Below are 13,366 nucleotides of genomic sequence, written 5' to 3'. Positions count from 1 at the left end.
CAGTGAGGTTAGTTCAATGGGTGGCGTTACTTAAGCTTATGTTACTGTAAATGTATTTCGTGCAATCCTAATACGCATCCGCGCCACGCTCTGTTGTATATCTCCAATGAATGTTAAGCATGTGGCAAGGTGGCTGTTTGTGTGGACCAGGTGCCTCGTGCTCCAGCTCGCGCGTTGGGCTGAGCTCGATCACTGTGATCCGCCGCCCAAGTCTTAACATGGAGGGCACGGCTAGCGTGCCGAAGCCAATTTCCCGCGCAAGGCGTACTTCTCCCTCCTGGCGTCGAGACACCGTGCAAGGACACGCCACCAGCGGGACGCGCTTGACTTTATGCGGCAAAGTATTTCTGAAATAGCATATTTTCACTTCGAATCGATTTCTCCACTTCGATAAAAGTCGTTCAGGGCCCCTTTCAATACCGTTCGGGCAGGCCACTGACTTATGAGGTACCGTGTGGTGTAGATATCAGCGTAATGGTGGAGTATCATCTGAAATGAGGCATACCGCACTAGGTGAGTAGCCGGGAAACCCGTGTGCAACGTCAGCCGGCTCTAAGCCAGCTTTTTTGTTACTTTCGCACCTGGTACTTTGAGTAGACATACCTAACTGACGCCTACTTGCCATGCGCCGGCGCGGCCCTCCATTCATGGCACTCTGTTCCGCCATTTCCCGCAGTCCCTGATAAAAAATGACTGCCACTTATCTCAAAGCGCTGCAGATACACTTCAGTAGGCTCTAGTGAATAATCTTGTCGAATCAGAGAATGATTATACCAAAGATATACAGCACTGATCTGCTTAAATTCCACAATAAAGTACAGTAGGGCACATTACAAGCGGTGCGAGAGAAATAGTGTCGCTTAATCAGCCCCACTTTGTCGCAGTTCAGAAATTCGGAGCTCATCACGTATCAGACGACTGACGCGAAAAAGTGGCAGTTGCCCCGCCTTCGGGCGCATACTGATCCTACCTTGAATTTTTTCCGCAGCAGTTGCATCGGATCCCGCGCTGTTCAGGGAGGGTATGGCATTAGTAGTTGCAAATGTTTTCGTTGATGGTAGCAATGAACTGCGATGTGCTCCTAGGAGCGCCCATTACACTTAGAATAAATCTGTTCTCGCAAACAATTTGGCTGACACCCCCGCGAATGATTTTACTTGCGACCAGTGTTCTTCAGGCACATCTATTTCCAGCGCGTGTTTATCGAATTATTTCACTACTTGTCGTCCAGGTGATTTATACCACCACATTCACATAACACTTCAATGCAAATATTTCAATGCGTAAATGTGGAAATTACAAAAAAATTTCCTATGTGTAGCCACTTGGACTTGTGGAGAACTGGATCGCTAAAATACCCGCCGCGGTTGCTCAGCGCCTATGGTGTTGGGCTGCTGAGCACGAGGTCGCGGGATCGAATCCCGGCCACGGCGGCCGCATTTCGATGGGAGCGAAATGCGAAATCGCCCGTGTACTTAGATTTAGGTGCACGTTAAGGATCCCAAGGTGGTTGAAATTTCCGGGGTCGTCCACTACGGCGTGCCTCATAATCTGAAAGTGGTTTTGGCACGTAAAACCCCATAATTTTTGGGGGGATCGCCAAAAATTCCTTGTCTTTTTTTTTTCATCAGCGGCAACAGCTCCGTGTGCTCTGCAGCCCTTTACGGCGACGACGGCATCGCGACTGCGCTGTCTGGACTGCAGTGCAACACGTCTCTACATTCGCTATGCGTTTGTGAGTACCTGCCTCTCCATTCTTTCTTACTTCGCAGCCTAACGTCTTGCTTTTCCTTGCGGCACATTAAAACTTCAGAACAGGGACCGAGTTCTGGAAGCTTGTGTTCCGGGCAACATTTCACTGACTATAAGGGTTACAGTGTCTCGCTTATACGCCGCCTGTGAGCTGTCAGATACGACAGCTGACTGCATCGGCCAAAGCCACGTCAGCTTCCGCGAGACGCCACGCGGTGGCGCTTGTCAGGCACCAGGATTAGTATCTATGACTATTGATTACTATCTGATGACAGAAGGAATTCATAATAAGTTGAGAGAAATGATCATTGACGAGGAAGGGTATAGCAGCATAGGGAGGGACCGTAAACGCATGATTTTGAAAATGGGATATGTAGTTGGTAGTTTGATGTGTAGTTGCCAGCAAGTAGTTCTACCGGCAGCTTCCATCGGCCAGCTGCAGACAGACAGAAGTCACCCTGCACATCTATACGGGTGCACGCCTTGGGTCGCGGTTTCACGGTCGTGAATTTACAGCATGGTGCAGAGGTGGCCGAAGTACCACACTCCCTTGTCAAACAAGCAGGATAGGTCACTGCTGGGGTGAGAGGAGGTTAGTTTCACAAAGTGCTTCTACAATGGCACACGATTTGCAGCTCAGAGTGAATTCAAGGTTCCATTCGCCTCCTCAAACGATATATAAACTAAACGTCCGATGTGTCACTAGTGAAAGAGGATCTGCTACGAGCTTGGTACAGTAACGGGTGAACGGGCCTAGCTGTTTTTGTAGCCGGACCAGCGACCCTGCTTCTTAACAGAAAGAAATATGCAGCTTTTTAGAGGTGCTTGTAGAAGGCGAGATATCAAAATTATTTTAACAAAAGGAATCCTTTGACCTCACACAAGCGCACGTGATAAAGTGGGTAGCATACTCCTACGCGGTGACTATATACGTAAAGAAACTATAAACCCCTGGCTTGACATCACATGTTATTCATCGCCTTAGATAGGTAAGTTTTTGAAGCACTGGCTCGGGGTCTGTATTTCCCGAAGAGACCCGAACCTGGCATACGAGTAGGTACACATCCCGGTGGAGTCGAAAAATATTTAACCTTGAACGCACAGAGATGGACTGCTTGCAGTCAAGAAGCTACTGTTCAGAATTACGTGAGTGTCAGGTAATAAAAAATATTGCACGCAGTGCTGAAGGTTTTGGTCGGAGTGTGCTTTTACTTGGTTGGCATTTTATTCATGAAAAAAGAAGAAACACTGAGCATCGTTTATTAAACTTCAAGCGCACTTGGAACGTATGGTAGCGATTTGTTTAGTTGTTAGCGCAGAAGCTTGAGAGAAAACCGAGAGAAGATGAGAGACGCGTAAGCGCACGCCTGTGTTCCGTCTTCTGTCTGCTTTGTCTGAAGTATTTGCACAAAGTACTAGAAAAGATGTCGCCTCAACGAGGTTTAAGCCCAACCCTTGCAAAGTATGCTATAGATTGGTGCCAGAGTGAAATAAAGAAAATGTACGTTTTTGTGAAGGCAAGGTGTGTTATCTGAGGCATAAGCGCATTGCGAATGTCTGCTTCATGAGAAAATGTTGATGCAGTTATCAGGTCCGCAGTAGCGACAGTGTTTTCTGGGCGTGTGGATATATTGCGGAAAGCTAGTCTCTTATTTAACAATCGTCTCTCAGCTTTTTACAAACTTCTGCGGAAGCGCGCCACTTGGTGATGACCACTGCAGGGCAGCGTTCGAGCGAATAAAAAAAGGAGGTGTCTTCATCTCCAGACTCGGCCCGCTTAGACAAAGCTACACCATTAATGCTCTTTTGTGACGCATCTAAGTACCGAGTTGGTGCGGTTCTCACGTTCTTGAGGACGGCAGCTCGAGGTCCGTTAGCTATTCGTCGCACACATTGTTGAAGATGATAGAAAATACAGGGTACTAGAAAAAAAGGAGGAGGTGTTTGCGATGATTTTTGTAATCGAAAAGTTTCATTGCGACATTTGTAGGCAAAAAATCACTCCGAACATGGCTTGTACGCCTATGAAAAAATTTTGAGACCGACAACTGGGATTCCTTCAGTTGCAGGTGCGCGTTTACCGCACTGGGCTGTGACGCTCACAGCGTTTATTTACGACCTCGTATTTAAGGTATACAGTTATCACATAAAAGCAGATTGTTGCTTCCGGTTGTCGCTGCTATGTGTCAAAGAATAAATTACAGAGAAAGTATAGACTGCATTCTTCACCACTGGACTTCCTGTGCATATCGAGTAAAGAGATGGCGCGCACCATGGGACATGACGATGTTCTTTTACAAGCAGCACTTTATAAGTGCCGGATCTCTAACGTCTGTAGTTGATGACAGGCTTGGAAGTTATTTCACCATGTTCAGTGAAATAACGCTAGATGTGGGATGCATCCTACTAGGAACAGGAGGGGTCATACCGGGAAAACTGCATTGTGTGGTGGTCATGCATAGACGAGTTACACGAAGGTTACCCGCAAATTGTACACGTTGTAAGCCGTAAAGGTATTGGCACTGTCGCCAGCTGTGGATTGAGGGGAAACCTAAAGGTGTGACTACATCAAGTGCAACCTGCTCTTCATGATCTGAGACAGGCACGTACCCAGGATTTTTTTTCGGGGGGGGCCCACTACCTCCCTCATCATCATCATCACCATCATCATCATTGTCAGCATCATCATCATCATCATCATCATCATCCTGTTTTATGTCCTCTGCAGGACGAAGGCCTCTCCCTGCGATCTCCATTTACCCCTGTCCTGCGCCAACCGATTCCAACTAGCGCCCGCGAATTTCCTAATTTCATCGCTCCACCTAGTTTTTTGTCGTCCTCGATTGCGTTTTCCTTCTCTTGGTACCCATTCTGTAACCCTAATGGTCCAACGGTTATCTAACCGGCGCATTACATGACCTGCCCAGCTACATTTTTTTCCTCTTGATGTCAGTTAGAATATCGTCTATACCCGTTCGCTCTCTGATCCAAACGGCTCTCTATCTCTGTCTTAACGTTATGCCTAGCAATCTTCGTTCGATCGCTCTTTGCGCGGTCCTTAACTCATTCTCAAGTCTCTGCCCCATATGTCAGCACTGGCAAAATGTACTGATTGCACACCTTACTTTTCAATAATAATGGTAAGCTTCCAGTCAGGAGCTGGCAATGTCTGCCGTATGCGATCCAACCTATTTTTATTCTTCTGTGAATTTCCTTCTCATGATCAGGGTTCCCTGTGATTAATTGACCTAGGTAAACGTGCTCCTTCACAGTCTCTAGGGGCCGACTGGCGATCCTGATCTCTTGTTCCTTTGCCCGGCAATTTATCATTATCGTCATCTTCTGCATATTATATTCAACCCCACTCTTACACTCTCTCATTTAAGGTCTCCAATCATTTGTCGTAACTCGTCTGCATTGTTGTTGAATAGAACAATGTCATCGGCAAACCGAAGGTTGCTGAGATATTTGCCGTCGATCTTTACTCCTAAGCCTTCCCAGTTTAATAGATTGAATTCTTCTAAGCACGTTGTGAATAGCTTTGGAGAAATTGTGTCTCCCTGTTTGACCCATTTCTCTATAGGTATCTCCCTGCTTTTCTTGTGTAGAATTAAGGCAGCTGTAGAACCTCTGTATATATTCTTACGCGAAGGACGAGTCAGTAAGGCGAGAAACTATTTACAGATTATATTTACAACAATGGTTACAGCGCTGACCGTTTAGATTCACAGCGCGAGCCCAGTTCGTTCTTCCTCCTCTTTTCTGGAGTGATGGCGCCCACGCACCTCGTTCAAACAAACAAAGCAATATTTTTCAAGCTATTTACGTAAGCGTTCTGTTGTCCTTGATTACGTAGTGCCTCTAGACTGCTGGTATCTCTACTGAATCAAATGCATTTTCGTAATCTATATAAGCCACATAGAGAGGCTTATTGCACTCTGCAGATTTCGCGATAACCTGATTGATGACATGGATGTGATCCATTGTATGGTATCTCTTCCTGAAGCCAGCCTGTTCGCTTGATTGACAAAATCCAGCGTTGCCCTTATTCTATAGGCGATTATTTTGGCAAATATCTTATATAATACTGGGAGCAAACTAATGGTCCTATAATTTTTCAATTCTTTAACGTCTCCTTTTTTGTGGATTAGTATAATGTCTGCATTCTTCCAGTTTTCTGGGACCCTTGCAATCGATATACACTTTGTATAAAGAGCCGCCAGTTTTCCAAGCATTATGTCTCCTCCATCTTCGATTAAATGGATTGTTATTCCACCTTCTCCTCCCGCTCTTCATCGTTTCATGTCTTGCAGGGCCCTTCTGACCTCATCGCTAGTTATAGGAGAGTTTCTGTATCCTGTTCATTACTGTTTCTAAGTCAGGTATCGTGACTCCTCTGGGTACTGTATACAGGCCAGCTTAGAATTTTTCCGCTGCTTTTACTGTATCTTCGAGATTGCTTATGATATTATCCTTCTTATCTTTTAGTGCATACATCATGGTTTCTCCTATGCCAGGTTTCTATTTTACTGATTTCAGGCTGCGTTCATTTTTTTACGGCTTCTTCAGTCTTTCTCATCTTATAGTTTCGAATATCAGTTATTTTCGCCTTGTTTTTCAGTTTTGACAGTTCCGCGAATTGCGTAACGGTGTGCGGCCGCCAGTCCCATACAACCGCGTAGAGCGCAGGACTCTGCGATTATAGACGTACTGCGCTCACCGAGAAAGGTTAGAAAAACATCCACATAAGCACATCAGAGAAGTGGCTACGTGAGGCGGTTCGACCGATAACTGTAGAAGCGTCATTCAAAGCAAGCAATTATTCTCCACTTCCGGCGGCGTTTCCTCTACTTCCTTTTCAAATAAAAAGATGTTGATCCATAAATATTGTCATAAACAACGGTCAACATTTCTGGTTGTAGCGTTGGCTCTCTCCCTTAGTAGATCGCTTAATTTCTCAACTCCTTGCGATTTTTGTTTCCAGTTGCCAATATTGCAAGAAAAGTGCTATACAATTAGGGAAAAACAGACGAGGTAACGGGCAACAGTCATCTTGCTTATGGGTTTAAGGGTTATTGCAGGGTTCCATGATGGACGCTCTTTCACATTATTTTATTTCCCACCTTATCTAACCCATATCACGTGTATATGGTTCCGGGCATCTGCCAGCGTAGTGGCGAGCCGTAACTCAAGGAAATAATGAAGCAAAGGGAAAAGTTAAACGCAATTGACGTTTTCTCCGGCCGCAACTCGTTCCATGAGAGTATACAGACCAGCTAAGTAACAGCGGCATCCCTCTCCTGGTCCCAGGATCAGCCTAAACAAAGAAGGTTGAACTAACAAAAGCAACAGTTATGCGCGTGACGGTTGAATAGATGGTGACAACTGAACGTATCTCGAGTTAATCGCGCGGGTGCGGAATCTGTGAGAAAACTGTCCTTCACATTACAAGAGATGCCGATAACTACCGCCATCTAAAAGGAGTGAAAAAGGCAGCATAAGGCTGACCGATGAATAGCTGCCAAGTCTCAACATTAATCTGGCGGCGCTTTAGGAATGTGTGAGGCGTGGTGGCGTGGGTGGGGAGGGGGGGGGGGGGTATGCCACTTGATTTCGGGGGGGGCCCGGGCCCCCCCGGGCCCCCCCCTGGGTACGTGCCTGATCTGAGAATGCCTGCCAAACAGCAGGTTGCCATTATCCCTCAAGAGAAAAGTACGTAATAGCTGTGTCTTACCAGTACTCACCTACGGGGCAGAAACCTGGAGGCTTACGAAAAGGGTTCTACTCAAATTGAGGACGACGCAACGAGCTATGGAAAGACGAATGATAGGTGTAACGTTAAGGGATAAGAAAAGAGCAGATTGGGTGAGGGAACAAACGCAAGTGAATGACATCTTAGTTGAAATCAAGAAAAAGATATGGGCATGGGCAGGACATGTAATGAGGAGGGAAGATAACCGATGGTCATTAAGAGTTACAGAATGGATTCCAAGGGAAGGGAAGCGTAGCAGAGGGCGGCAGAAAGTTAGGTGGGCGGATGAGATTAAGAAGTTTGCAGGCACGGCATGGCCACAATTAGTACATGACCGGGGTTGTTGGAGAAGTATGGGAGAGGCCTTTGCCCTGAAGTAGGCGTAACCAGCCTGATGATGATGATGATGATGATGATGATGATGATGATGATGATGACATCAAGTGCAAGCTTTTCACAAAAACGAATCGTCCCTCTCAAAGCGCCATTGTGCCCTTGGTACTGTCTTCGCGCAGAGGACCACGCCGGAACGTAGAATTTTGTCGACACGTACAAACCTGGCAGTACCTGTAAATGAATAAATTTACTAGACGATTTCAACATTGTCTGTTTCTAACAGTGGTGGCTGCCCACTCCAAGTGGCCAGAAACATTCGTGATGTGCTGCGCCCTTGCGGCAGCCAATATTCAATGTTTCCGCATTCTTTTGACGATTTTGCTTCACAGAGAGAATAGTGCCGGTAAACGGTCAGCAGTTTACGTCGCAATACGGGAGGTGAACTTTTGGCACGTCCAGATAGCGCAATACTGTTGCCCACAGGCAGGCGGATGCGATTCGCACAGAATCCGAAAAGAATCCCGCAGAATCGGAAAAAGACTTCCTGCGAATGGAAGGCACAAGTCAATCACTGCAGGTAAAAGTTCGGACAAATTTCTGGTTGCTTGTGGAAACACTCAGCCTGCTACCACACATGAGGCAATAGCCAGCTTGTTAGGGCGACATTTCCTTATACCTGTCTCGATGTACTGACAGGTGCGCTGAGTGAGGGTGGCTAGCATGTAGTTCAGTCAGACAGCGAGTAAACATAGTAATGTGCGCGAATTGAGTGTTAGGGGTCAGGTTCCCGCACGCAATTACAATGGACAGCCCAAATTGGTGCCAACAGCTGTTTGTCTAATCCGAACCAGTGTCTTTTAGGGAGCAGGCCTCTGCTCCTGCAGGTTGTTATTTGTGTCCGTTCCAAGAGTTCACCTTACGCCAGAACACGAATTTTTCTGCCGGATATGCGGTCGGAGACGCGGTTCGGTACTTCTACGGTGACATTTCGTTTATAAAACGAAGCGACATCGAGTCCGAGCCTACGCGCATTCATTACCACCGGCTGATGTTTCCCCTTTACCACAGAGATCGCATGTAGACAGGATCGACACTATCCGCTTCGGGATCGTCGACCACCTGATATATTCTACGTATATAACGTAAAGCGTGCTAGTGCATCATACAGATGGATGAAACCTTGTCTGATAGCACGTATTGCAACCAGACCACACGTATTCTACATGTGCCAGAAAGAGCTCGAGATGTCGCGGTCTGCGCTCTATAGTGCTGAATCCTGATTGGAGCTTGCGTCCGTATGTGCCGGGCAATAAACCCTGTTATCCGGCTGCAATACTACCTGCTCCGCCTACGGCAGACACTCTGCACTTTCTCTCGGTAAATGTTTCTGAACAATATTACTTTTTTTCACTCATATCCTGCGATATCACCGCAATTCTTCCGCTGTCGCTCATAACAAAATATATTTTGATATTGTATGACCAAGATTGTCTTTAAATTACGTACTGTTCGCAGAACAAGACCACTGTCAAAAAAAAAAACTGGGAAATAACGTTTGAAAGAATTTTAGTGTTTACCGAGACGTTTGGTGCATGCCTCTATTTTGAAAATGTTTAAATCATAGAAAAGGAAAACTGGGTTACAGAACGTACGAGCACACGTACCAACGTTCTTGCTGTGTTGCTGTGTGCATTCTACACCACGGTGCATAGGCTGGTCCGAGGCTAACAGCAGGGCAGCTTCAAGCTGCATCTAAATAATTCTTTCGCTGGCCGCCGACAAACGGCGATGATTTTCCATCTTGCTCGCGCCTTGGAGGAGCGACGGCAGCAGCGGCCCCTAGCGGCGTTCATCGGTGCAGCGGCGTTGTGGCACGCCTGGTAACTGCTGGGGCAGCCTTCCCTCCGGTGCACCAGTTGCATAATTTCTAAGTAGTGGGGCCACATCCGTGAAAAAGTTGAGCGCTACGCTCAACGTTGCCATAGCTTTCGATGCTTCGCCTCTGGCGTAATGTGGCACATTTTACTGTGTTTAAAGGTTGGTGAAGTGCTTTAGTTATTCTAGTATCAGTTGCTACGCAACCTTGTATCGTACTATGAGCTATTGCTTGAACTGCCTCGTTTACACAATCGTGCCGAATTTGTGGACCACAATAACCTTGGATATTATGCCGCTGAGATTGGCAATAGTGCATGTTCTTTTCACACACAAAAAAAAGGCCACGCACATGTACAATGAATTAAATACATTATGCGAGCCGATGCTTTCTTCGTTCGTAATGTTATAGCTTTCTATAACAGATGATTTCTCTTTTGTTTTCCAGTCACCAACATTAAAAGACGTTCCACAGTGGCGCCTAGCACCAGTGAAACTACCATGGATATTGCCAGTGACAATATTGATATTGGCAACGGTACTGTCAGTGATGTTGCCAGCTAAATCACTGATCTTAACAATACTGCTGGCAGTCACACAAATGCGACCGATACAAATGCCAGTGCCGCAAATAAACTCTAGGAACATATGGGAGCCAAACGATGGGTGGTTTTTGACGACTGCTTTATGACCGATCTTGCAATAAAACAAGACTGGTTGCGACGTGTAGGCTGCACACGAACGCCAGTGTGGTAGATATCGATTTTCCGTGGAATTCTTAGTGGCAGTGTGGATGAATAGACGTCATGTCATGCATGTCTTTGATGCCTCATCATGACACACAGGTAATGATATGCATGCCATGTCATGGCATGCCTGTATTGTCATTTACGCCATTCAAGCCATTCATGTCACGACGTGCATAATATGTCGTTCATTTCATATAAAGCATGCGTGTCATGACATGCTTATTCTGATATATCCAGTTAAAACAGCGCATCTCACGTCATGCCATGCAGATCCTGATATATGACCACCTAAAGAAACGACCATGATGTTATGTCTTTTATGTGATGACTTGCACATGCAGATATGTATCCAGATAAAGAAACGACCACGACGCCATGACAACGTAAGAGGTTAGACAGACAGATAGACAGACAGACGGACGGACGGACGGACGGACGGACGGACCGACCGACCGACTGACTGATTGTCATGCCACGCATGACTTACTGACTGACTGACTGGCTGAGGGCCCGTACATGGTCGATCCGCCCATCCGTTCCGCCCTAGACCGCCAGCGTGCAGTCGCCCAAAAGGCGGATGGTGTCGGAAACTTCGATGCTCGCCCAATCCGCACGAGCGAATCGCAGGCGCACTCTTATTGGGCGACGCGACCTGTTGACAGCTGGCAACCGTTTGGCGGAGCAAATGTGTTCAAGGTCGGCCGGAGGTTGGCAACCTTTGACAGCAGACATCGCGCTTTCACGTAGAGGAGGCGCTGCAGCAGACGACACTGGCATATTTTTCAAGATAGGATTTCAAGTTTCCGCGTCACTGTGAAAATGCGACTCTCAGCTTGCAAATTCTGTTCTGCAACCACATGTGTTGCATTGGCACTGTCATCCTCCTTCCAAACACTGCACACTCATCTTATGTGCGCCACGTCTTAAAGATCTATTGCAATCGCCTAATGTCTCAACACGCGACATAAACTCGGACGATTATTTTGAGTGCGCGCTGCCTTGGCTGGTTGAGTAAAATCTCGAATTACCCAACGTGCTGCGTTCTACGTCACGCGAAAGTGATAGTGTCGCCGGAAGCGATTCGTCCGAAATCCCGGTGTTCGGCGCTATGGCGCAGTTTCTGTAGTGCTAGTGACAGCTTGCAAAAATACGGAACACACGCACATCTGTCGCGGAATACAGCTTCGTAGGTTGCCAAGGCACACCTCTCTACCACTGAGCACGTATGTGAGGCTCCGAGTACAGCTTGTTGACATGCTTGCATTTGCTTGTTCATGCTTTTTCTTTTGCACTCTGCCAGTTTTAAGAGAGTGCTTAATGCACTTGGATGCATGAAATGCAGTTTCCTTGTTTACATATATAAAGCCACCAAAAATGAGGCATCAAACATGCACATTAGAAATTTAATAATAACTGCTTGTAAACTTTTCAAACTAGACATAACCTTAAATGATGTGCTCAAAGATGAATGAAGTTCTCACCATGTGCAAAAATATTATGTATAAATGGTTAACTTCATGCAGCAAGGAATTGATGGTTAAGCAGTGTTAGGATTGGGGGCGCAATCCCATCGCTCGTAATCAGTTGTCAAGATGGGAGTCGGGCATGAATTAGATGGTAGGTGGCCCATGCTGTCGTCCAACTTATCCACGCCGAGGACGTTGTTCAAGGGAAGGACTGCTTCTCATCGAGAACGAGGAATATGGCTTTATTTGCAGTACCTACATCAGCACGTTGCAGTCGATCTCGCATGACTGCGAGAGAAAGTACACTGAGCAGCCGCACAACAGCGGGTTATAAACACTCGGTCTTCCCTCGATCCCTAGGTGAGGGAAAGCGTTCGACCAGGAGACGAGCCGCCTTTTTGCGAGAGGGATTACAGGCACATACACCTGCACAGGTTCATGCCCTCCTCCACTCCCCCTCCCCCCCCCCCCGAGCGCAGACGGCCTTCGCAGAACTAGGAGCTGACCCCCACAGCGCAGCCACCGTGGTGTCCATTTTCTTGCGTCTTGAACGGCACGTGGAAAGGGATCTCCGTAGACGTTCCCGCGGCAACTCCTCCGCGCATAGCAGATTACGTGAGCGGTGGCGGGTTCAGGCACAAAGCCTGCTTCGTCGAACTCGGCTCCAGCGAAGGAGAGTCGAGGACGCGTGTATTGTTCTTCACACGCAGTCGACTTAGTGACGCCATGGCTAGAGGTTTGCGGTGGCGTTCCAGGAAAAGTTGACGCCCGCTGTCGAAACTGGCTGGCGAAACTTGCACGTCAGCGGGCCGTTCTTAACAGCGCCTCCTTGGCCCGGAAAACCGACAGAGAAGACACAAGCTGGAAAAACTATGGAAGACACCGCTCCGGTTCCTTCCCGAGACTGCCAGGGGAAGCCGGTCGCCAACGCTCCAGGTCCAGGTCCAGGACCAGATCGTGGACGAGATCAAGGTCGAGGTCCGGTTCGAGAACTAATCGAGGGGGAGACGGGAGCAAAGCACAGGTGAGCTGGGCAAGCGCGGTCTCCGGCACTGCTACTCAATCGCCTAAAGTTAAAGGGTCCGCCCTAGAACAGGAAATGACACAGATTAGAAACATGTTAGAACAAATTACCCGAGAGAATGCAATGCTTAAAGATGAGATCAAGCAGCTTAGGGCAGAAAACGCGAAGCTCCAGCAAGAAAAGAATGGCAACGCACCCTCCGCCAGTACGACGTCGACGCGGAGTCGGGCTCCAACGCCCGTTCCCACGCAAGCGAACGGAGAAGCACCACCACACAAAAGGAGGGCGCAAGAAACGGCTGAAGAAAAGAGCGTATTTGCAATCAGCGAGGTTATGGGAACGTTTAAAGGAATGTTCGATGGGTTACAGCAACAAATCACAAACATGTATGTAGAGATTAAACAACGATTCG

The 13,366-nt window shown here is 47.3% G+C and overlaps 1 protein-coding gene across 3 annotated transcripts in view; it reads left to right on the top strand.

The window, feature by feature from the left end:
- Positions 1 to 10,416, top strand: part of LOC135921310 (uncharacterized) — a 143,371-nt gene extending 132,955 nt beyond the window's left edge. For 2 of the 3 annotated variants that reach the window (XM_065455638.1, XM_065455635.1), the window contains 2 exons: positions 1,632 to 1,735; positions 10,164 to 10,414. In XM_065455638.1, the coding sequence (XP_065311710.1) occupies positions 1,632 to 1,735; positions 10,164 to 10,279 (220 nt within the window). In that variant the 3' untranslated portion in view covers positions 10,280 to 10,414. Of the gene's footprint in view, positions 1 to 1,631; positions 1,736 to 10,163 lie in introns of all 3 variants that reach the window. The other variant, XM_065455637.1, reaches the window with a different exon arrangement.
- Positions 10,417 to 13,366: the final 2,950 nt, after the last annotated feature.

Source organism: Dermacentor albipictus, chromosome 1 (genome assembly GCF_038994185.2).
Source record: "Dermacentor albipictus isolate Rhodes 1998 colony chromosome 1, USDA_Dalb.pri_finalv2, whole genome shotgun sequence".
Classification (NCBI taxonomy): Eukaryota; Metazoa; Arthropoda; class Arachnida; order Ixodida; family Ixodidae; genus Dermacentor; species Dermacentor albipictus.
This window is presented reverse-complemented; position numbering and strand designations above follow the sequence as displayed.